Raw genomic sequence first — 24,336 nt, 5'->3', positions numbered from 1 at the left:
TCCCTGGGTCACTGCTCCCCAGTGAGGCACTGGTTGTAGGACCATGGGATGGTGGGGATTGGGTATTCCCCATGGCAGCTGATGGCTTCCTCTGCTTTCTGACCTGCCTGCTGACCATTTCACCCAGCAACAAGTGCCTGAGAGAGGCAACAGAGACTCCTGCCCAGGCAAGCAGCTTTTCAGCCCAGTACTGGGGGAGGAGCCCCCTCAGGAGAGGTGAAACCCCAAGGGGGTGTGTGCCCTGAGCACAGGACTGCCCTGGCTCTGCCCCACTTGCAAATGCACCACAGCACCCAGAGAATCCTTGCTCCCTGCTGCCTTTGTGCTTTTGTCCTGCCTGTTCCCAGAGGGCAGGGCTGCTCCCACCACAGGCTGCCTTTTACCCTTCTTCAGGGCTCTGATGCACCTACTGATGAATTCCCAGCCCTTTGAGAAGGGATTATGTCTTCCAGAGACTAGAACAAAATATTATAAACTTAAAATAGCTGCTTCCTTATGGAATATGCCAACAAGCCCTACTGAATACTCAGTAGAGTGTAAATTTGCATCCATTTGCATACATATCCATAATTTCCACCTCACCCATCAGCCCTGCTCCATAAAGATGCACAGCCTGACATTGTGAGCAGATGATGGTGTTTGAAACAGGCCAGAGCTAACGAGGCCCCTCAGTGCCACTGCCCCAGCCCTCATCAGAAATGGGCTGGTGTGACTGTCCCCAGCCCTCAGCTCCTGCCTGCATCCCTCCCAGGGACCCTGGCATCACATTTCCTTCCCCTTCCACCATGAGAAGACCTTCTCACCTTGAGGAATAACAGAATAAATCCCCAAAGGTCCAAGAGGGTTTCTTACCTATCAGTCCAGGCACAGAGGAAATGAGCAAGCTCCAGAAGCTTTCCTGGGGAGGGAATTGTTTAATCAGGACTGCACCTCACCAGCACCCAGTGGACAGGAATGAGAGGATGAATGGGGACCCTGAGCAGAGATCCCCAGCACTGAGCACACTCCTGGAAAGCAAAACAACCTTCCAGACCCTGAAGGCTCTTGGTCATATTCAAAATTCATATTCTGAATTTCTGTCATGCATCCAGGGATGCTTCCTTCAACCTGCTGTGTGCCCTGGGGCAAACCCAGCAGAGTGCTGGCTAAAAGCAAGGGGTGCTGAGCTAGACCCCAACTTCTCTGGATACCATCTGAGACCCAAATCTCAATACTGAACTATCTACAAAGAACTGACACCTGCAAAATACAGTTTAAAACCCAGAAGTAGCACCAGGGAGACCATGTCCGTGTGACTGAGTCCCAACAGTGAAGGCTTGCTTTGGTTTCCTTCACTGAAAAAAAAGACACTTTTATTCAGGTGGGATCTGCTTCTGGCCTGAATCCCACCAGGAGTGATGTGAGGGGCTGTGAGGGCTGGAGAGGTGGAGATATCCCCAGGGGAGTGGGGTCTGCCCCAGCACAAGTCCACACCATCAGGTCTCTGTCTCACTTGCATTGTACAGAGGGTTGAGGTAGAACACCTGGAGATCTTTGGACGCCACTTCTGCAAGGTCAACATCTGGAGGCTCCTGCAACAGCAAGGGAGCAAAAACAACCAATGGGGAGAGAAGCAAACCCTTGGGTAAAACCCAGCCAGGGCTGAGTCCCTGCAGCAGCCAGAGGCCGGTGACCTCAGGGAGAACAGGAATGTCCCACAAACCCCTCCTGGCCTGGGGACAGCAGGATCCCTCTCAGGTAACCCCAGGAGGATTCCAGGAGTGTCACAGCAGTCAGCAGCTCCTGCCCATGCCCCAGGCACCCCGGCAGGGGGGACTCACCACGCTGAACACGGGGTTGTCAAAGCCTTTGTCACTGGCTGGTGCAGGGGGCGCCGGCTCCTCCATCCTCTCCCAGGGGTGCTGCGGGCGCAGGGTGGGCAACCTGGGCAGAGCTGGGCATCAGCACCCACAGCCCTGCAGCCCTGCAGCTGGGCATCAGCACCCACAGCCCTGCAGCCCTGCATCAGCACCCACAGCCCTGCAGCTGGGCATCAGCACCCACACCCCTGCAGCCCTGCAGCCCTGCATCAGCACCCACAGCCCTGCAGCCGGGCATCAGCACCCACAGCCCTGCAGCCCTGCAGCTGGGCATCAGCACCCACAGCCCTGCAGCTGGGCATCAGCACCCACAGCCCTGCAGCTCCCCCAGCTGAAACCCAGCCGCCCCAAGAGGTGGATGGCAAATTATACAGGGGGAAAATGTCAGGCTGTTATTGAAATGGGGCATTTGTAACCCTGCCCAGGGAAAAGCAGCTGTACCCAGCAGAAATCATTCAGCCTGGATTTCTGGGACCTGCATTCTGGAGGGAGGAGTTTGCAGAGGCAGGCAACTCTAGCACAGGCTTCCATTTTGGAGCAATCATTCCTTCCCTGTGGCCTAAATGAATTGCCACAGAGCTGGAACCTGTTCCCACTGTAATCTCAACAAGTATTAATTACTTTTACCATTACTTTTATCATTGCTTTTATCACATTATCATTTTTTTCATCTTAATCACCATCACTACTTGTGTTATTTTCTTCATTACTTTTCTCCTAAGGGTCCCATTCACTGAGTACTCCCCTGCACTGGGCAGCTGCTGCAGGTGGGCTCAGCAGCAGCTCCATGCACATCACCTCAGGAGCTCTGAGGGAAGCTGTGCCAGGCCCCTTTTGGTGGAAACAAGGGGACCTGCAGCTCCAGTGGCTGGGCTTGTGTTCAGTTCTGTCTCCTATAGCTACACAAAATTCCCTCCTGCTGCTGACAGAGCTCGTTTCAAAGGCCTGTCCAGCATCCAAAGAAGCATCAGTGAAAGATAAATCATCAAGTAGCAATTATGGGCCTGGGAGTTTTATTTAGAAATTAAATGAAGGCATGGGTTTACTGCTAGGAAATACCATGTCAGCACGTGTCAAGCAGCAGGGCAAGTGTTCCTGGCCAGGGCCACTGCTGCACAGTGACAAAATCCCAGTGGAAGAGGCAGGAGGGAACAAACAACCTGACTTGTGAGCCTGTGACACAGCAGCCCCAGCACAAGGGAGCTCAGCACCCCCCAGCAGACGCAGGTTCATTTTGCACATGCAAATTTAAACAATTCCTGAGCCCTGGTTATCAAGTGTACAAAGTCAACCCACTTGCTCAAGCTGGGTACCCTGCAAAACCCTCCATGAGAAGGTGGGTGCATGTGGGAGGAACAGAGGTGGGTGCCCAAAGCACCATGGGCACTGCTGGGATGCCCTAATCACAGCCAGGCCCCATATCCAAGCTGTGAGGGAAAATGGTGATGGAGAAGGGTATTTGTGATGAGCTCCCAGCTGTGGTGCAGCCAGGTGCACCCTCCAGCCCTGCCCTGGGACCTGCACTCTGTACTCCATGCTGTGTGAACAAGCAATGCACCAGAAGCTGCACTTGCTTTTGGAACGGCTATGAAGCTGTGGGACAAGTGTTTTGCATTATTTTGATGCATTTCTATCAAGCTGCTGGCAGGTTCAGTCCTCCCCTCCCCAGCAGGGCTGCAAACTAATGGTGCCAAGGAACAGGAGGTGTCACCAGGCACCATGACAAGGCTGTGCAGAGCTCAGATGTCACCAGGCACCATGACAAGGCTGTGCAGAGCTCCAGCAGCCCTGCTCCCACCCAAGCACTCTGCACCCTGCCAAGAGGCTGCTCCTCATGGTCATGGAGGAGAATGAAGCAACAGCCCGAGAGTACAGAAGTGCCTTTCAGCCACCTCACCTCCAGAAAACCATGAGGAGCAAGGATAGGTTTTAAACTGACACAGGGCAGGTTTAGATTAGATATTGGGAACAAACTCTTTACTGTGAGGGCACTGAGGTTCTGGCACAGGTTGCCCAGAGAAGCTGTGGATGCTCCATCCCTGAAGTGTTCAAGGCCAGGGCTGGGGCTCTCAGAAACCTGGTCTGGTGGAAGGGGTCACTGGCTATGGCAGGGGGCTGGAACTGGATGATCTTTGAGTCCTTCCAACCCAAACCACGCTGTGGTTCTGTGAACAGTAATGGGAGGTGGCAGGGTGCCAGTCCATGCCCCTTCCCATGGGAGCTCTGGGCAGCACCGTGTGCCCTGTGTGCCAGGCTGGAAGGACAGCCTGGGCTGGCAGCTGCTCCCAGGCAGAGGCAGCCTGAGTATCTGCTGCTGGCAGAAGCCCCATCCTTACCTCAGCTTTCCCCTTCTGTAGAGAAAGAGGATCCCTCCAAGGAACAGGAGACTGAAGAGCAGCCCCATGACCGTCCCTGCTGCGATCCTGCTCACTGGGGGGCTCCCCACCTGCCCAGTGGCAGTGCTGCCAGTGGCCACTTCCATTCTGCCACTTGAAATGCCGAGAGCTTCACCTGGGAAGAAACAGGGATGAGGATTGTACAGGGCAACACATCCCCATGGCAGAGGGAGCCTTCAGCTGGGTCAGGTCCTGCTTGCCTGGCTGATCATCCTTCCCTGGGAACAGCAATGGGATTCACAGGTGGATGGACTCAACAGGGACAAGCCCCTCTGGGTCTGCCACCCACACAATGACCACCAGGTCCCCTGGCTGTGACCTGTGTGCCCATCAGCATCTGCCAGCCTTCACGCCATCTGCAGAAGTGGCGTCCAAAGATCTCCAGGTCTTCTACCTCAACCTGTCTCCTGTCTACCTCCGTCTCCACAAGAAGCATTCTGGCTGCAGAGCAGCTCTCCAGACAGGGAATCTGGGGGCCCTGGCAGGCACCCAGCTGGTCATAGTCAGATGTGGCATGGAAGCATACTGGTACCCCAGGCTGCAGGAGGAGAACTGCCAGCAGGGCAAGGGAGGTGACCCTTCCACTCTGCTCTGCCCTGCCCTGGTGAGCACAGCTGGAGCTGTGGTGAGCCAGGCTCTTCTCAGCAGGTCCCAGTGGCAGGGCAAGAGGCAATGGACAGATACTGAATATGGTAAATTCCACTTAAATACCTATATTCATCTAAGTATTTATATATAAAAAACCTGTTTTACTGCAGAGAGAGTCAGTTGTGGAGACAGGCTGTGGAGAGATGCTGTCGAATCTCCCTCCTTAGGGACATTCAAACCCAACTGGCCATGAGGGCTGCTGGCAGGGAATGCAAAGCTCTGGCCAGCAGCAGGTCTGGGTGCCCCTGCAGGGGACCTGCTGAGGAGAACAGGGGGTTACCGTGCTGTGCTATGTCCTGCATGATGTCTGCTGCCAGCTGCTGGGCAGTGGTGCCCGCCTGCGCTCCCGCTCTGTCATCAATCAGCACCATCTGGATGAGAGGAGCGGCGCCGCGGGACACGAGGCCCAGGAAGGTCTGTGCTCTGTGCACCTTGGACATGGCCAGCTGCACACCGGCGTATCTGGGCTGCCCAAAACACAAGGAGACAGTAAAGCCAGGGAGAGGACAGGCACACACCAGGCACATCTCCAGACAGCCACGATGGGTGCAGCTGCAAGGCCCACCTGAACCCTCCTGTGAGCCCCACCACGGAGCTGCCATCCCTGTCACGGCAGCGCCATTCCATTTCCCAAAGGAGAGGCCTGTACATCCCCTCTCTCCCAGGCTGTGACCAGCACCCAGCACACAATGAGCCCCCGTGGAGGAGAGCATGCTGAGAAAGCAATTTCATGTATCACACCCATTAAAAGCTGTATGAAGACGTGTGGCTGTAAGGAGGGCAGGCAGACAGCTTTCAGCTCAGGATCAATAGTGCAATACCCTGGTATCGAACCTCCCAGTGCAGCACAGAGCACACCTCCTCCCCCAGCAGCCCCTGGCAAAGAGGAGGGATGTCATGTTGTGTCTGACAAGCAGCAGCATGAAGTGATGCTTTGTAGAGCATCTGAGAGCTGGCCAGTGCCAGGGAATGCCCTGCTGCAGGTTTGCCCATCCCAGCTGTGTGTGCTGAGCTCCCTGCTCTGCTCTGTTTTCCAGAGCAGCAAGCCCCCCTGCATCCTTCCCCACTGCAAGCCAGCAGCTCTTCCTGCCCTGAGCTCAGCAGCTGGTGGGGCTGTGGTGGGGAGCAAGGAGTCAGCTCCCACAGCAAGCAGGCAGATCCAAGAGGTCACACAGAGAGTGTGGGCCCTGCAGGGTGGTGGGGAGTGAGCTGCACCCCTGGCACACTGGGACCACATGCCCCAGACAGTCCCACAGCCATCATGTCACCAGCAGACGTGGCAGGTGGCTCGTGGCTTCATTAGCCCCTCCCAATCTGGCAGGCTCAGTACCTGGCTCAGCAACTCTTGGACCAATTTGTCCTGGTACTTCTGCAGGTCAAAATCAGGAGTGAACTCCAGGTTAATGGTGGCCCCTGCAGCCAGAAAACAGACAGACAGACAGACAGACAGACATCAAACTCACCACGGGTGGGCAGAGAGCAGCCACAGCAGCACAGCTCTGACTGCCACGATAGGCACTGGGGACCCTCTGGTACCCTGTGCAACTGATCTGGCTGGGCTCAGGGACAATCCTCCCCTGCTGGTCTTTTTGTCAGCTGGGTTTGATGAAAGGCCTTTGACTTTCCAGTATATTCTGGAGAGAAGCTTTCCCTGGAAAGTTTTCTCATACTTATCCCTCTGGGAAGCTCTTCATTTCCCTGGTTCTGGGGCATGAGGCAGCACTACCCTGGCTTGGGGGGGAAGGCTGAGGAGGGAACACCTGTGCTCCCCACACACTGCACTGCAGTCATGGGGACAAATATTGTCCTGGGAAAAAATACAATTAAGCATTTGCTGAAATTTTAAATTGTCCTAAAGAATGTAAGGGCCTATGCTTTTAGGAGCACACTGGAGAAACATATGGTGGCATTTTAATGAATTTGGTATGACATACCAAATATTGGATGCCAAGTATCCAGGTACAGTTGTGCATGAAAAACTGCCCCTAGCAACATTTCATGCAGATTAATGGAGGAGCACCCATTGCAGAGAGAATGATGTCAATCTGCATGCTTTTATTTTAAATAAAATTAAACAAGCTGGCTGTTGGGGAGCTGACATTACAGTGGAAAAGGCTGCATTTCCTCTGTGTGTTTTCAGCTGCATAAACTCAGCAGAGCCCTATTAGCTTGACGAGCTGTGACATCCTGACAGGATAAACCAGAAGCAGGGACAAAGGGCTGCGACTGAAAACAAGCTCCCAAAAGCCAGGATCTCTTCAGAAAGATGTGCTGGAAGGTGGCACAATGGGATCTGCACATGGGACCCACAGATGGGACCCTTGCCAGCAGGGATACAGCAAAACTCCAGCTTACAACCAGCAGCAAGGACCCCCTGCACCCAACTTTCCCCCATGGAGCCAGGGGAAGCAGGCTGGGGCAGCTGGCATGGCAGGGAGGAGGAATAGGGCCGTGTTCCCCACTCACCACAGATGCCACAGCAGTGGCCAAGGGGCTGCAGAGGGCTCTGGCACGCTGGCTCTGGGCACTGCCTCCCTGGTGCCCTGAGCAGGGCTGCGCAGATGCGGGGGCCATCCTAAAGGAGAGCAGGGCAGGGTCAGTCCTGGCCCCACAAACTGCATGGGAACCCCCAAAACGGGAAAGGGAAGACTCACCAGGGCGTTCCCACAGGCACAGCCAGACTTATCAGGACAGCCAGTGCCTGTCACCTGGAGAGTGCCATTGCCATGAAACTGCAGCGGGGCAGAGGGGCCCCCCAGGTACCCAGCCCAGGACGATGGGGTGTTCAGCTCCTGTGCAGGGAAGAGCAGCAAAACAGGTGAGTATGCCAGGACAGGTCCCAGTGCTGGCCCCAGGCACCCAGCCATGCTGCTGGGACACCTGGTGTCACATCCGATGGCCACCACTGGGAAGCCCCAGTGCAGGCAGTGATGCAGCAGGAAAACCCTGCCAAAGCACTCATTCCATCTTTTCCCCTGGATCAACAGAAAAGCTCTCTCAAACCAAACACAATGACACTGAGATGGCTGGGCCTTTTCTTCTTTTGCTTTCCATCTTTCTGCTGGCTCAGAGAATTCAAGTTACCAGCTTTTCACTACTGGGAGGAAGGGGGCTGGGTTTGAACTGTTTTCCCTCTATCTGGGAAAGAATTTCTATGTGCTTGGCATTAGCAAAGGCTGAGCTAGACTAACCAGCCTCATCCTGCCAAGTCACCGGTGATTCTCTCACCCACTCTCTTCCACAGGAAGTGTCTCCATGCTCTGGCACAACAGGTAGATTTCTCAGGCCCTGGGGTGAAAATAGTCATCACAGAGCACAGAGTAGGCTGGCTACAAAGGGATAGAGAAGCTCATAAGGTCAGCTCTCAGGAAATATGCTCTGATCATAAAAAGCACCTTCTCCTTCCATCTCATCGCTCAGCAGCAGCCCCAGCCCTGAGGGACAGCCAGCAGTGGTCCCTGGATGGGATGACGTGCTGTGGGGTAATCTGAAGCATCAGCAGGACCAGCATCACTCTGAGCACCCAAGAGCATCCACCTCTGCATCCCTGGGGCTCTGTGGGGCTGGGGTGAGTTCTGCTGGGGCACTGCCTTGTTCAGACTCGCCCGCACCCGCCTGGGTACTGACTGAGTCTATTACTCAAAAAGCAGCTACCTAATGCCTGGCCCTGAAATGGCAGATCCCAGCCAGCACAGCAGCAGAAATAATAAATAACTTATGAAACGCCTGCCGCATCTCCCACTCCTGGAAGGAGCCTGTGTTTACCGCTGCAGTGCCTGTGATCTTCTGCTCCTCCGACCAGAAGGGACAGGGCTCGTGGGGAGCCTGATTCCCAGGCCGAGGCACAGCAGCCTGCCAGCGCTTCTATAATTATCCCTCCAATCAATTAAAGAGCAGTGCTGAAGCAAAGCTGGGACACGATCACTGGGCCACGGGCCATGTTAAGGTCGGGGGCAGGAGGGAGGTGTCCCCAGAGGGTTCCTGAGCAGCACGGCTGCAGACACGTGCCTGGGAAGGAGTGACCCCTGGGAGCCGCAGAAGCTGCCATTTGCTGATGGTTTGACCCGTGCATATTGGCCCTTTTTTAAACATTCATAGTGAGACAGCCTGCACTCCCACACTTCAGTGAGGGAGCTGATAACAAACTGGTTGATGCAAAAAGCCATAGAGGCCATCCACAGCAGCAGCAGCTCATGGAGCTGCAGCCCCGCGGGTGTGCCCATCTCCCCGTGCAGCGCTGCTCCCCCTCCCGGGGCTGTGCTGAGAAGGAGCCGAGCCAGTTTCTCTTCCTCCCCGCCTCACCTGGCCCATGACAGAGATGCTGCGGAGCTGAATCACGGGCTGTGCTGAGTCGGTGTTTACCCGGAAGGAGGTTTCGGGCTGGAAGAGAACATCGTCGTGGCGGCACGGGACGCGCTCCTCATGCACCGAGAAGATGGGCCCGCCGGGCCTGAGCTCCCCGCTGGGGAGGACATCCCGCCACAGCGTGGGGTCGAACCACGAGCGGTGCTCAGCATCAGCAAACCTCACTGTTCCACCTGGAAAAGGGACAGAAAAGGCTGAGCATGACCTCAACCCAAATCCAAAGCCCCAGCAGATGCATGTGGGTTGGTAAAACCTTCACCTGAAGCGAAGGATCTCACCCAGCGGGCAGGGAGCCGAGGGCTGGCCCTGGCATCCCCCTCACGGGCACCCACTGCAGGCATTTCCCAGAGCTTGGCAAAGCTTCCCAGAACTCAGGGCTAGGGTCTCAGCCCAAATCCCACATCTGCCTGCAGGCTTCCAGGCCCAGATCCCACAGGATATTTTTTCCCCATTTTTTAAAGCTCATCCTTAAGGAGGATGTTAAGGAGGAAAACATCTGCCTGAATGCTGAGTAACAGCTAAATCTGATAAAAATGGGTATGATAATTCATGTCCCAGTTTCCCAGCAGCCTGGCAGTCTGCAGAAATATGACAGGCACTATTCCCTGCAGCAGGTAACCCCAAAGCCAGTGCTCAATTTAACTATCAATTATTTAACCATTAACCATCTCTGTGCTGGTTAGTCTTATCATGCAGTGCCCTGATTCCTTCTCTCCCTTCCCGGCAGCTGAACCTTCATCAATTCAGCCAGCATGCAGGTATTTAGTGACTGAATTATTTGCATTCAATTTGAAATCATGCTTTAGAGAAGTCCATTTGTGAAAGCTGTCCCAGAAACGGCAGCTGATTTCAGGGGAGCAGTGCATGGTCAGCAGGAAAAGCCCAGTGCCAAGCATCCCTGCTGGGGGGCAAAGAAGAGCCCCAAAACAAATAAAATTATAGGGATGAAGGATTTCAGAGTGGTTCCAGACAGTCTTAAGATACAATCCTTCTTCTCGGCAGACTGATTTAGACTTTTTCTCTCTTTTTTCTCTTTTTTTTTTTTTTTTTTTCCATTCAGAGTGCAGGCACAGATGCTCTGCTTGAATACTTCCTTCCCTGTAGAGGAACTAAAAGTTACTTGCCACTGAAAGCATGGGGCAGTTCTTAAGCACCCCAAATACACCTCCCTAGAAAACAGCTTTCAGATGAAAGCAGGCAGCAATGACACAAAGCTCCTGTCTCAGCCATGGGCTGGGGGAGGTGAGGATGTGTGTGTGGGGCCAAAGGACAGCGTGTTGTGGTGGCCATGGTTTGGATCACCAGTGTGTAACTCCTAACTGGTTTTCTTTAGAAACACCATGGCAGAGAAAATAAGGGCTTTGATGTGGCTACATGCTTAATAGGCAGGGGAAAATACAAACAATATTTGCCTCTCTGCTACAACTTCAAAGGCTTCCCTACTGTAATTACCTTTTAAGAAGACAGGTGATCTAGGAGGAAAAAAAGATCTGATGTGAGGGAGGTCATCAAAGAAAAGGTAAGTATTGAAGAGGAGTGATTCACTTTGCCCTGAGGTAGGACCTTTGTAGAAGTATTTGGGCTGAATTTACAGGACTCATCACAGCCTGATGGGTGCCTGGTTTGGGCACAGAATACCTGAGTCACAGCCTGGATCCCAGCTGCCATCGAAAGCTGTGAAGGCTGCACCAGCTGCCAGCAGGAACTCTCCGTTCAGGGGCAGGTACTAGATAAAGGATGCAGAGTGTTACTGTCCTGCTGCCAGCCACCCAGGCTTGTTACCAAATAACACTGCTTATTGTTAGGCTGCCTATTACAGTCTCCAAGGCACTTCACAGTTATCAGGAGCTACCCTTACCGTGCCCCATGTACCTGGGAAAGTATCAGCTCCTGGTTTTATGGATGAGCATCCTGTAATGGGGAGAGGCAGTGTGACATTATCCTCCATAACACAGAAAAGCATTCAGAGGAGCAAGAACAGGAAAAAGCAAAATAAGCTCTTTGACAGTTCCTTCCTCCTCTTGTACACACTCACAGCAGCTCAAGAAAAACCCAACCCTACTCTGCAAGTGCCAGAGGCCCCCTCACTTAACAGGTTCCCCCCTCCATGGGCTGTGCTTGCCCCACAACATGTAAATCAGGGGCCCAGGCTATGCTTGGTACAGTGTCAGGTAGTGAATTTGCACTGAGCACAAGCTAAGGGAAATGCACAGTGGCATTGGGAGCAGTTTGCCACAGCCAGACTCTTCTTGCTGGGCAGGACATCACCAGCTGTAGTCAGGGTCATAGCACTGACCTGGCTTCAGCCTGCAGGGCTCACCCATTAACAAACAACAAGAGGCACAGCTCTGCCATGGGAGCCTTTCCAGCAAGAAACTGTGGCCACCTGGGTCACCAGCCAGCACTGCTAACTCTGGGACAGGCCCTGACATATGGTTGACTCAGGCAACTCATCCACAGCAAACAGGTTATTCAGCCCAGCCCATCTTATTTTACGTTTAGAAATTGAAGAGGGAAAGTCATTATTTCTTCCAATATTTTAGAGTCAGTGATGCTCAAGGCATCCTTCTCTAATTTGGTCTATCCAGTGTTTTAGCATCATTCCCAACAGCAGCTGAAAGCTCTCCAGGACTGAGTTATGCCAACGTACAGGGTCCTGTGCTCAGGCAGAAAAAGTTAAATGGGATTTTAAGGTTTCATCTACTTAACTGGTCTTTAAATATGTATGTAGGTTAGAGAAAGCAAGAGTTATGACTGACTGCTGCATGGTGGCCATGACAGCTCTCCGTCCCTGGGCAGTCCTGCCTCAGGATGCTCAGTCCCACTCAGAGGCCACCATGGGGAAGGGATGGGGGAGGTGGACAAGGCAAAAAGCTCATCACCCCCAAACTCTAGGTGGGCACCTGTTAAGAAGTTGAGTGCCTTGTTGGAGCAGTGCTTTGAAAGCCTTAGCCCTGGTGCCTCTCTCCTGGCTCAGGAACCTTGAGAAGCCAGGATAAAGAGCAGAGGGTGGCTGTCACCAAGACAAGTCCCCCAGTGCTCCTCTGCACCATCTGCTGTGGACCCAGCAATGCCATAACATTGGGCTGGACAACAGGGGACGACACTGGGAGTAACTGAGGTTGGGGCACCATGTACCCCAAGAGTGTGCATTCCTCCCCCCCACCCAGGAAGAAGCCTTTGCCTAGGGACACTGCTCCATCAGAGCACAGCTTGTGTCCTGCCATCAGGTTCTCTGAATTTCTATTACTTTTGAGTAAGGAAATTTGTCCAATACTAAAGCACTGAAAAAGGCTGAAAGGTCTGCCAGGATACAAAAGGCATAATGTTATTTAGCTGCAGATGAAAAAGCCATCAAAACATGTCTGTTTTGAAGCTCAGGACTTGGTTGGCATTCAGCTGGGTGAGGGCAATGCTACCAGCTTCAACCACAGAATGCTGCACTTCAGTTCAAGTGCCCTGGCTTGTTTTCCTGTGAGCTCAGGCAGGAGTGGGTGATGGGACATTAGGAGCAGTCAGCTGCCACCCATGTTCAGGCCAGTGCCAGCAGCACTGCCAGCCCAGTCCCTTCTTCCAGGCTGGCTGGGCCAGCCCCTGGCCCCTGCAGCCAGCTGTGCACAGCAGGGCCAGGCAGGAAGGGGGCCAGCTGGCTGCTGGGGCCAACTGAGCTGCCCAGCCTGGGCCTTTGGATGGGATGCAGCAGATCGTTTCACCAGCACAGGGTACCAGCTCTTCATGGCAGTCAGCTCTGGGCACCCTGCACGTGCTTGGGAGGGCAAGCAGGTCTGGATGGGCCAGCAGGACACAGCACCAGTTCTGCTCAAGAGGAGAGCTGGGAGAAATGTCTCATGCCAAATCTGCCTCATGCCTGCAGCACCTGTGCTCTGGAGACATTGGCTTCTGACCTCTCAGGACAAGCTGCAGCTTCTCCAGCCACCACAGGAGATCCCCCTCCACTGCTGAGGCCAAACTCCCAGGCTGGCTGGTATTCCAGAGGAAGCTGCTCATGTGGGTGTCAGTGAGGCAGTGAAATGAGAGTGAGCACACACCATGTCCCTTCACACCCCGGGATTACCCAAACACTGCAAGCACCTGCCCTGGAATTAAAATGCAACACAACACGATGCAAGACAGGGCACAGAGTCGCCTCATCTCCACAGACATCAAGCTCAGGAAGAGCTCTGCACTTCTGCTTCATCACAGGAATGTCTGGGGCTGGGCCCTGCAGCTGTGGCTCCCTGCCCACTGTGCTGCACATCCACCACCAGCCCTGCCTGAGATTCTCACCACTGGGCAGCATTTCAGGAGAGTCTCCATCACCCAGTGGATCTTTGTAAATAATTTGCCCTTTCTTTTTTCCTAACATAAGTTAAGCATCTCAGCTTGCTGCAGAGGACAAATAGAGACTCTGGTTGGGCAGTGGTTTTCTACCTTTGGGAATTTAGTATGGAAATTGTATGGAGGTTGGGCCACTTTCCAAGTACATTTCGAACTGAGCAATGACAGGTATCAGTGGACCTAAGCCAAAAAGCTGGAAGTTTCATCTGCTTTCCCTTCCTCCTGCCAACATGTACTCCAGGGCCATTAATATAGTGAGTGTTTAGAGTCCCATTAGTCATTTTCCATCCCTGATATAGGTAAATCACTTATCTCCTCAGTTATCATTATCAAGTGTAATGACAACCAAAACACAGTCATTTTTCTTATAAAAGTCAGGGAAAAAAAAAAAAAAAAAAAAAAAAAAAAAAAAAAAAAAAAAAAAAAAAAAGAAGAAAGACCCTATGTGGCTCTTGGACCAGCCCCAGCATTGCACTACCAGAAGGAATCTGCTCCCCCAATGCATAAGTGAAAAAGAAACTAACCTCCAAAATGTGAAATAAAAAATAGCAAAGTCCTGGGAGATGGCTTTCCCATCAGGTGGCCTCTGACTGGAACCAGCCTCTGGCAGATTCTTGAGTCCCAAGCATCAGGCTGAGATGACTGACAGGAGCACTGTGACTGGCATGTCACCATCATCAGACCAAGAATAATGCACACTTGTGCTTTAACCTGGGTGAACAACACTGGTGACTGCAGCGAGGTCTGCCCCCAGCCTTGCTTTTATTTGCAACATCAATGCATTTGAATTTCTTGCTTGGATGGGATGGTGCCACCATCCCCATCACTCAACACTAAGACTGCCTGGGCACACTGAGCTCCACAGGGCTGCCTCCACAGCTGCACCAGCAGGCAGGTCAGCAGCCATCAGCCCCCAGCTACATCCCCTTGCCTGGCACCCAGCCCAGGAGCAGCTTTGGCCCTGGTGCTGCTGGCTCTCCACTGGAAAACATCACTGGGAAAGGATGCAGGTGGGCTATGGCTCCAACACAGACTGCTGTAACCCACCACAAGCAATAATGCACAAGGGAAATTTCCATTTCATCTTTCTCAGTACAGCCCTGCTGGGGCAGTGGCAGCAGCAGGTAGCCAGGGCAGCAGATGGGTGGGCCCTGCCTATTCTGTCCCAGATGGGAACAGCAGGGGGATTTTCCCAGGGTCTGCTGGGGCTGGGGGTCTCAGCACAGCTGGTGCCTGGGTGATATCCAGCTGCTGGCTGACACCCCAGAAAGGCACAGGGCCAGGATCACCCACAGGTGAATCCCTCAGACAGCGCTGGAGCATTGCCAGGGGCTTGCTCACAGCCCAGCATTTCTTGGGTTCATTACTGAGGCTTCATTCATCCACCCTCTGGCCCAGGTGAAGCTTTCACCTGCTCCCTCAGGACAGTGTCCTTCCCCTCAGCCACCCACGCCACCCCACACCCCCAGTTTGCTGCCAGAGCCAGCCTGCTCCTGCCACAGCCCTCAATCCCACAGCAGCTAGTCCAGGTCCCCAGTAAGGCAGGATGACCTCCTGCCACCCCAAGACCTCAGTGTGAGGGTCCCTGCTGCTGGAGTAGCACCTTGCTGCCCAAAGACCTCCCTGCTATGAGGAATGGAGCTTTATCTTCCCAAGGAAACCAGGCCAGAACTGCAGCCTGTATCCCCATGCTCGTGCAGGCTGGTGCAGCATGCCTGGGGCACAGAGGCTGGTGCTGCTGTCCGTGGGTCCCACCAGCAGTGGTGGAGGATGCCCACAGCCCTGCTCTGACCCCAGCAATAGCTCACCCCTCTGCTTCTGACCCAGAGCAAGCAGGAGCACAGGCACAGGCACGGCGTGCCAGGGGATATCATCATTTCAGTGCCATCCCCTGCAAGCTAACGAGGTGCTTGGCTGCTCTCCCTGCCCAGCAGCAGCAGCACAGCCGCGCTGTCATTAACGCAGGAGCCGGCTCCCCTGCTGGGGGTGCTCATCACGTTTCACGGTGTGTTTCAGCACACGAGCTCCCCACAGCACCTGCCCAACCTGGCCTTGCCACCACATCCCCTGGCACAGGGGTGGCCTGACACATCAGGTTCCCAACACATCACGGTCCTGCCCGTCCCTACAGAGAAGCCACAGCTCCTTGGCCATGCCACGTATGTGCTGTCTGATACAACCCCTGCCAAACCTCCCCACTGAAAGCCATGGGAAGACAATAAACAAACAAGACCCAAAAAGCGCATTAACTTGATTGCCAATGGCCAGTACAGACTTCTAGCTGAACAGGTCGTGGGATCATACAAAAATCAGGTGTCACAGGGACATGGGAAGCCCCGAGCTCTGGATGCAGAGATACAAGAGAGGCTTAAAGCCACTTGCCAAATCTATTTCAGATTAGTTAAGCTCCTTTTCCTGAACTTTCCTCTACAGACAAGGGCAGAGAAAGCCAGGAAGAGGTTGAGGTGTGGGCAGAGGGGCCATGCCCAGCAGAGAAGGGATGGCAGACAGTCCATGGAGCAGCTTCCCAGCCAGCCAGGCTCTAGCATCCGCTGCAGCCCAGGATGCTGGCAAGCTGCTCTGCTCATCAGACTTTAGTAACTCCTCCTGCTGGAAACCAGCCTGAAATGAGCAAATAGACTCAGGGAGATGAGTGTAAATGGCTGCTTTACCAAACTCCTTTCCTGCATGCACCTTCATTGCAAACGCTGACACAGAAAAGACTGCAGGATTCCATCTTGGAATTATGTGCTGGCACACACTCCCCGGAAATTTTTTATCTTCATCTTAGGGGAAGGAAAAATAATCCCTTTTCTGGTTGTCTCATTACCCTGCTGTCTGGGAAGAGGTGGGGGAGGGAGCACCGGTGCCTGGGACTAGCGCGAACTGTGGCAATTCATTAGAGCCGGTGCCCCTGGAGAGCAATTGGCATTTCGAGATCAATCTCTGCCAGGAACCGAGCGGGAGCATCCTGCAGCAAAGCCGAGTACATTCTGCTCTCACAATTAGGCAGCTAAAAATATAAGGCTGGGGGAGGTGTCCCTGGTCAGACCCCAGGGGCACTCTGAACCCTTGCCCAGCCCTGCAGCCCCTCGTGGGGCAGGCAGGGAGGGGGTTTGGACAGAGGCTGCCCCACAGCAGAGCTCGGGGATGGGGCAGAGCTGGAAAGGTGATGTCAGGGCTGCCGAGGAACCCCAGCCAGGGTCCTCATGCTGGGGTTGAGCAAGGCTGCTCGGCCCATGTGAATAAACCTGACTCCTGCCACCCCAAAAACAGAAGCAGCAGCATCCATCCCTGGCCCACATATCAGTGCTGGCCAGCTCAGGCACAAACTGCACCAGGGCTGCTGTTCCTGGGGCAAACACCAGGCTCACGGCTGCAGCCATGCCCTGCCCTGGCTCCCTTTGGAAGCACAGACATAGCCAGAGGGTCCACTCACTCTCAAGAGTCTTTCTCCCCAATCAGGAAACAAACAAAGCCAAATTCTGCCTTGCCCTGGAGCACCCATGCCAGGCATCATCACCTCCATTTCCATCTTTTCTGCACGTTCAGTCTCAGGCACCTCCAAAAGCTGGCTAAATACTGATCTGCATCTTTAGGCAGCTAAACACCATAGAAAATCCAGCCTAATCACAACGGTTGTGCATCAAAGCCACTTACGCTTTAAGCTGGATTTGGATTTAATGTGTGACTGAATTAGGGATCCATCTGAAACTTCAAATAACTGCTGAGCTGTGTGCTCAGTGGGTGAGCTCTGAGCAGGGAGGCAGGCTCTGTGCCCCAACAGCCTCCTCCCAAGAAAGCATCTCCCAGCACTTGGCTGCTGCCCACATGGGATGGATGGGGAGGGGAGCTGGAGAGCTCACCATACAGAAGTGAGCTTTCACATAAACGTCCAGCAGAGGAGCAATGGTGACACATGAGGACTGCCTGGCACTACACTCAACTGGGGAGTTGGGATGGGAGATCTCATGCTGCACCTCCACCAGCAGCACCAAGCATCCCCCCCTACACGTGCCACAGCGGGCACTTATCTTCATGAAAGTCACTGAGAGCCTAATCCTTCCTCAGCCATGAATTTCCTTCTATGGTACTATAGCAAACAACATTCTGCTTTTATTTTTTTTTTTTTTTGGCCAAAGGCTGTATAGCATCTCCATGGTGACTCTAAAGCTTAATGTATTCTTGCTGATTTAAGTGATTAATGCTTCAGCGCGTGTGGCTGGCAGCCGAACAGGTGCAGCCCAGCCTCCCTGCAAAAATCCTCATGACCAATTCATTTTCTAACCAGCTGGTTGCCAAATTTCATGCCATTTGCATGAGTGGCAGCCTGGCCCAGGTGGTGGGTTTCATTCCTTTTTCATCCCTAACTTTGGCAGTCCCTGTGTCACCTGGTGACAGCAGCGCACGGCAGTGAACAGGAGGGAAGTGCCTGAGCTGAAATTACAAAGAAATATTAACCACCTCACTAAGAGACATGCTGGGACAGTTCACAGGGAATGGCTGGGGCAGTGATGCTCACAAGGAAGGTGTGAGCTGCAGTACAGGTTACAGGCAGGGCTGGCTGCTCACCTGCAGGAGGAGGATGGTGCCCTCACAGCTGCATTCCCTCATGGATCCCTCCCCATCTGCACAAAATTCACTGTAACCCTGGAGCCTGTGCAGCTGCCTGCCAGCAGCAGGGGCCCAGAGAAACCCCAAGGCACAGAGGGTCCCCAGGGGCTGCTGCCAGCACTCTGGATCCTTTGACAGGGACGAGCCAGGGGTCACTGGGGCACCCTGAGCCATCCCTCAGTGGCCACAGGAGCCACCCTCCCGAGCAGGGGGCAGGGCCATGGGTGTTGCTTTGTGCTGTGCAAAGGTTGTGTGGATCTCCCTCTCCCCAGGCTGCTCAGCTCTGCTCTCCAGCCTGGCTGCAGGAGGCTCAGCCGTAATGACTGACGCTGCTCTGCAATTATGCACTTTGCAAGCCTCTGATGAAAGTACTTTAGAAATATTATACATTCATCTGTAAGTAAAATAAAATCTACTGGAGTGGTATTTTGCTCTTTTCTTCTCTGGGTAAATTCCACATCATTTATTACATTATATTTGTACGTATTTCCCCAGTACATTCTTTCCTTCAAAAATCCATATTTAAAATGCCATATAAATAAAGTATCTTTTACAAATATTTGTAGAGGGATTAAACATGGCACATGGCGTTATCAAAGCATCAAAATTATTAGTGGCGTAGTCAGTCTGAACAAATTACATCACATAAATTTCAAGGGCTTCTTCAAATTCAATGGCCAATAAAAGAGCAAAGCTGCCCTAAAACCAAGAGAGGAATCTCATCCACAAGCTCATCAGGTCTGGAGGAGGAGGTTTTCCAAACAGGATCCAGCCCATCTCTTCCTGTCCCAGCACTGGGAGAGGGCTCACTGGTGACCCATCCCCCACTGGCAGGCTGGGACAATGAGTTTGCTTTCCCCTTTAATTCCTCCCTGTTAAATTTTACCCTCCAAGCCACAGAGATTGAGGGCCCATGTTTCCACGGGTGCCTGTCAGCCTGCTCTGGGACAGAGTTCCTCATGTGGGACAAAACCAGGTTGCTCAGAAACCCCCTCTGAGTTGAGCCCCTTTCAATCTTGTATCACTCAACACACACATTTCAGCAGGGTGTTGTGCCCATCCTGCCACAGCTAGACTGATCATACCACAGAAAAATACAAAACCCAATGGCACTTGAAAGAAAATTTCTCAAGCAACATTCTGGGATTTCCCAGAACAGTTTGTTTTCATTTTAAGATATTTTGATGTCAGCTTCACTTAGCTTCTGCCCAAGGCTAGTGCCTGCTCTGTCAACAATGCTGTGGGTTGGTGCTCCTCAGCCAAATACTGCTAAGCTCTCCATCACATGGAGGGGGTTTATCCCTCCTTTGAGAAGAAAAAATCAATTTCTTTAAAATGAAATTGGATTTTGCTGTACTTTCTCTCATTTCCCCCAAATAAAAACAAACAAACAACAAGCAAACAAATAAACAACAAAACAAAACCAACCAATCAAAACAAGCAGAAATGGGCTTTTTGGTTCCATGGTACAGAGAAACCCAGGCTGCTGTAGGACTCCTGTTCCTTTCCCCAGCTGAGGCATCCTTGGTCTGGCTGGACCATGGACGAAAGTGTCAAAGACCATGGAATGAGTTTAAACTGACAGAGGACAGTGTGACATTAGATATTAGGAAGAAATTCTTTACTGTGAGGGTGATGAGACACTGGCATAGGTTGTCCAGAGAAGCTGTGGGTGCCCCATCCCTGGAAGTGTTCAGGGCTGGGTTGGACAGGACTTTGAGCAACCTGGTGTGCTGGAAGGTGTCCCTGTCCATGGCAGGGGGTCGGGACTGATCGCCTTTAAGGCCCCTTCCAAGCCAAACCATTTTATGATTCTGTGGAGAGGGGGACAGGGGAATGTGCCACCAAGCAGAGCTCCAGGGCTGGCCCTGCCCTCACCCACCCTTATTCACCTCTGCCCACCATGCCTTACCATGTCTGTCAGCGCATGGGGAGACCCGACGAAGACTGAGACAACCTGCAAGAAAAGCAAGAATGAAGTGTGCTTTGCCCTGGCAGGTAAAGGGGCTTTTCCAATGCCTGACGGCGTTGTGTGACAGCAAAAATAAAATAAAATGTCTATACCTTGTCCTTGTCAAAGTGAACCACATCCCTGGCACAGGGGACTCTGCCTTTATCCCAGTTGGAGGCGGTTTCGAAATTGGTGTTGGGGATCCACTGCTTGTACACGGCAGCGGTGGCAGCTGGGAGGGAACAGAAAAACCAGTTTAACCCAGTCCATGAGAGGCACTGGGAGCCTGCTCTGGGATGTGCTTTAGGATGGCTTGGCATTTATAGGTCAGATTTGGGGATTTTCTACCCAAAAGCAGCTCCTGCATTGTCCCAGCTGAGCAGTCACAGCCCTTCTCTATAGAGGGGATTTTTTTTTGGCTGGGTGATGGTTTTAGCCACTCAGACAGGAAGAGAAGCAAGGGACAAATGCTCAGCAAGCAGACAGAAGGCAGGGAAGTATCCTGCAGGCAAAAGGTACGAATAGCATAGACCTGGTAGTTAAGCAATCCTTGCAGGGGGCTTAGTTGTCACTCAGACTAATTAAACAAGCAAAGATTCCTCAGCCTTTGTTTTCCAGAAGGTACAGAGTGGGCATGCACAGCTGTGATACCACTATGACAGGGCAAGAGAAGAAAGGGCATTGGCTGTGGGACATGTAGCACAAGTACAGGCTGCTTTCATGTGTTTGGAGCTGGAGAGGGAGGATTCAGTGGTGTACTTCAGTCTGAGACATAAACATGTCGGGAAATAGGGTTCTTCCCCCTGGGGTTTCCTGGGACAGTGGCAGTCCTGCCCTTGGGGCCCCACAGGGATGAGCCTGCTGGGCAGGGACAGGACATGGCAGAGAGGGTTTCACTCTGACCTCTGTTTGCACAAGCACAGCAGAGCAGCCTCCCGACCTGACACTGCCCAGGCTTGGCTGGGGGATGCATGTTCAGCTGAAGATGAATGAACCTCCACCAGCCTGAATTAAATGGCTTCAGGCAAGTGAGTATGAGACACAGAAAATTACCTAACAACCCTCCTACTTTTGTAATTTTAATGGATCATCTTTTCTGTAGGAGAAAGACCCATAAAATTACAAAGTATGGAGAAAGCCCGTGGTGGAAGGGCTGGGGCCCTGCAGAGGGAACGCGGGCCCAGCCCGGGGCGGGAGGGGCTCTCAGTGACTGCAGCGCTGCACAAAGCCCGGGCCCGGCTCCTCCGAGCGATGGGTGCCATGTGCCTGCAGAGGCTCTATCAGCACACAGGGATCACCGTGAGGTGCAATTTGCGCTGTTTACTCTGCCAGGGGCTCTGCCGAGACCGCTGGCTGTAGTAGCCGTCTCCAGATGAACAGGAAACGATGTATTTTTAACCAGAATGAAAGTCCTGGAGCCCAGGTGCAACCGCGGAGGGGCTCCTGCCTCACGCCGGGCTGCGGTGCCTGAGGGAGCCCTCAGGCTGGGCGAACGCACCCGTGCACTCTGTAAAACCCTCCGAGAGGGAAAAAAACATTACCGGCGGTAAGAACCGCAACCAAGCTGCTGCTCGCCGTGCTGTGGGCATAAACACCTTCCTAGCTCAGAGCAGAAAAGAGTTTAAGAAGGAAAAAAAGCCCCCAGACAGCAATGGCAAATTGTTCCGTCCTTGCTGCTGTTCCCTCGTGTCCCTGCCGCCGGGAAGCTGGGGAATGGAGAGGCCGGAGCTGCAGCCGCAAGGTTCGGCCGGCCCCACGGCACGAAGCCTCAGGGCCCGTAGGCCGAGCGGGCTCACAGCGGGCCCACCCTGGGCACGGCTCCCCCGGCCGCAGGTTAATCCCTTTGCCCCCTGCATTCCTGCACCCTCCCTGGAAGTATCGGTGTGCTGTTTAATCGGCCCTGTCTCCCGGGAAGCGCAGTCCTTGAACACCAAAGCTACATGCATATTCAACAGGGAGCGTGTCCTGCAGCGCAGCGCTGCTGACTTCAAATGAGAGGCTCAGCAGGCTCTGCACGGCTGTCCCAGCCTCGGTGCCTGCCTGCCTTCCCCGTGTCCGGCTGGAAATGCCTTCTCCCGTCTGCCAGTCCGGTACACTGGGAGTGACAGAGCCCGCAGCTCTGCTCCAGGGCTGCTGGAGCACACGAAACGCGGAGCTCGCCCAGCACTCACCCCTGCTCGCCAAGGCAGGGCCCTGGCCGTACTCACCCAGGAGCTGCAGGATGCCCAGCAGGGAGAGCAGGCGCTTCATTCCGCAGCCGGCTGCCAGCCCTCGGCTCCGCGATCCCTGCCCCGCTGGACCTTGCACCTTCCCGGGCACGTGATGGGCTCAGCCGGGGAGGCTGCAGGGAGCAGGGAGTTCATCACAATGGGAGGCAGGCTTCCCCCAGCACGAACCCCACCCTCGCTCTGTCCCTGAAGCTCAGCTCCGTTCCCAGTTCCCCTGTTTCCTTGGAACCCGTTGGGAATCTAAGAGAGCCACTGAGGAAGCAACTGGGGAGGCAGGAGTGGGGCTCCCCCAGTTGGCTCACCAGACCTCGCCCCACGCTCCCCCACCCATCCAGGGCCAGCTGGAGGGTGTCGGGGTGAGCACATCCCTGCCGAACAACAGCTACCTCCTAATTACCAATAATGGCCTCCGTGTATTTTCAATTAGCTCGCTTGGAAGGGAGCAGCTCCCAGCCACGACTCGTAATTGTACTTTGGCCACCAGCTGATTTGATCATTAGCCGGCAGCGCCAGCACAGCCCCACGCTGCTCCTGTGGCGGCTGCTGGCAGCGGCACCGGTGCATGGGGATGCAGCAGGAGGGGGAACTGCACCATCCTTATCCTCTGCCACAGCATGGAGCAGTGCTGCACGCCGGCCCAGGATGTGTTAGGATGTGTTAGGAGCGGAAAAGAGTGGGGAGAGAGCATGGATGGTGGCAGAGGCTGATGCCAAGGAGAGAGCTGTGGAGCTCAGCTGCCCTTCAGCTGACACTGGCACCAGCAGGGCAAGGGCAGAAGGTTGGTGAATGCAGGGCTTCACTCGAGGCCAGGAGGAGACTGGAGAAGTTCTTGGAAGGGTCATCCAGTGGAAGGGACACAGACCACAAGAAGCTCTCACCTGATATCAGCAAGGATTTAGGAGTGCAAACCATCCCCTGACATCTGCAAGGATTTAGGAGTGCAGGAGTGGGAAGCAAACCATCCCCATCCCACCATTCATACTCCCCCTGCTTCCTAGCTTCCAAAGTGGCAGACAGACTGAGGTGCTGGGAGAGAAAGCTCCTTAGAGCTGCAGCTCTAAGCTTGGGCATCAGCCAAAACACAGTCAGCACTTTCTACCCAGTGAGCTCAATGCTGAGAGATGTCCTCGAGGTTAAAGGCTCCTGCACTCTAATTACCACTCACAAATCTCTCCTAGGGGACTCAGGGTGAAAGCTGGCTGCAGTGAGATGTCCTGTATTTTAATAGAGGGAGGAAAAATTATAAATCATGGATACTTGGCAATTAGAGCTTGGAGAAAGGACTGCAGTGAGCAGAGGGCAAGTGCATGCTTGTCTGTGCTCTCAGCATCCTGCAGCACAGCCAGGATGGGAGAAACTGCTCATGGGACCCTAAAACCCACTGTGCTGGGATGTGCTCCACACCCTTCATTTTACTTTCTGTACCCTCTGGCTGCTGCTTCTCAGTGCTGCTCGTGCCACCAAAGCTGATACTTGATTTTAAATGAGCTGGAACTCATCTGGCAAGCAGGCACAGGTCAGAAATCCCCAATCTGCCTGTAAAACTCTGCTCAAGGATGGACAGTCCCTTCTTCAGCATTAGAGTAGGACAGGGCAGGGTAGAGGAATGACAGAAATTCCAGCAAAACTTATTACTGGGGCCAGAGGCTCACTGCAGCATTGCTGAATAACCCAGTCAGAATAACTCAGCCCTCACTGTGGGTCTCTCCCCAGGGCTGCAGCTTGCTCCTCTCCATCCCAGCTTTTGTTGTTGCTGCTGTCCCAAGATGCTGCTGAGCTCAGGACCAGACAGCCCAACAGAAGGCTGCACAGGAGCAACGTTTGGGTCAGGTGGTTACAGGGGGAGTGAAACAAATTGAAAGGAAGGAGAAATCAGTCCCCCAAAATTAAAGCAGCTGCCCTAATGCAGAGATCAGCACATTTCACCCCTTGCTGCC

At 53.6% G+C, this 24,336-nt stretch overlaps 1 protein-coding gene across 1 annotated transcript; it reads right to left on the bottom strand.

Annotated features, from left to right (window-relative positions):
• Positions 1 to 1,325: 1,325 nt before the first annotated feature.
• On the bottom strand, positions 1,326 to 22,550 carry AMN (amnion associated transmembrane protein). Its single transcript, XM_058026615.1, has 12 exons — positions 22,379 to 22,550; positions 20,285 to 20,403; positions 20,133 to 20,177; positions 10,907 to 10,994; positions 9,206 to 9,441; positions 7,558 to 7,695; positions 7,370 to 7,478; positions 6,234 to 6,316; positions 5,184 to 5,370; positions 4,196 to 4,370; positions 1,821 to 1,923; positions 1,326 to 1,571 (listed from the first exon to the last, which is right to left on the bottom strand). The coding sequence occupies exons 1-12, from the start codon at positions 22,419 to 22,421 to the stop codon at positions 1,476 to 1,478; spliced, it is 1,422 nt and encodes a 473-aa protein (XP_057882598.1). The 5' UTR covers positions 22,422 to 22,550; the 3' UTR covers positions 1,326 to 1,475.
• Between the last annotated feature and the right edge of the window lie 1,786 nt (positions 22,551 to 24,336).

The sequence above is a fragment of the Melospiza georgiana genome, chromosome 6 (assembly GCF_028018845.1).
Source record: "Melospiza georgiana isolate bMelGeo1 chromosome 6, bMelGeo1.pri, whole genome shotgun sequence".
Taxonomy (NCBI): Eukaryota; Metazoa; Chordata; class Aves; order Passeriformes; family Passerellidae; genus Melospiza; species Melospiza georgiana.
The sequence above is the reverse complement of the archived record's forward strand: the minus strand, read 5'-3'. Positions and strand labels throughout refer to the sequence as shown.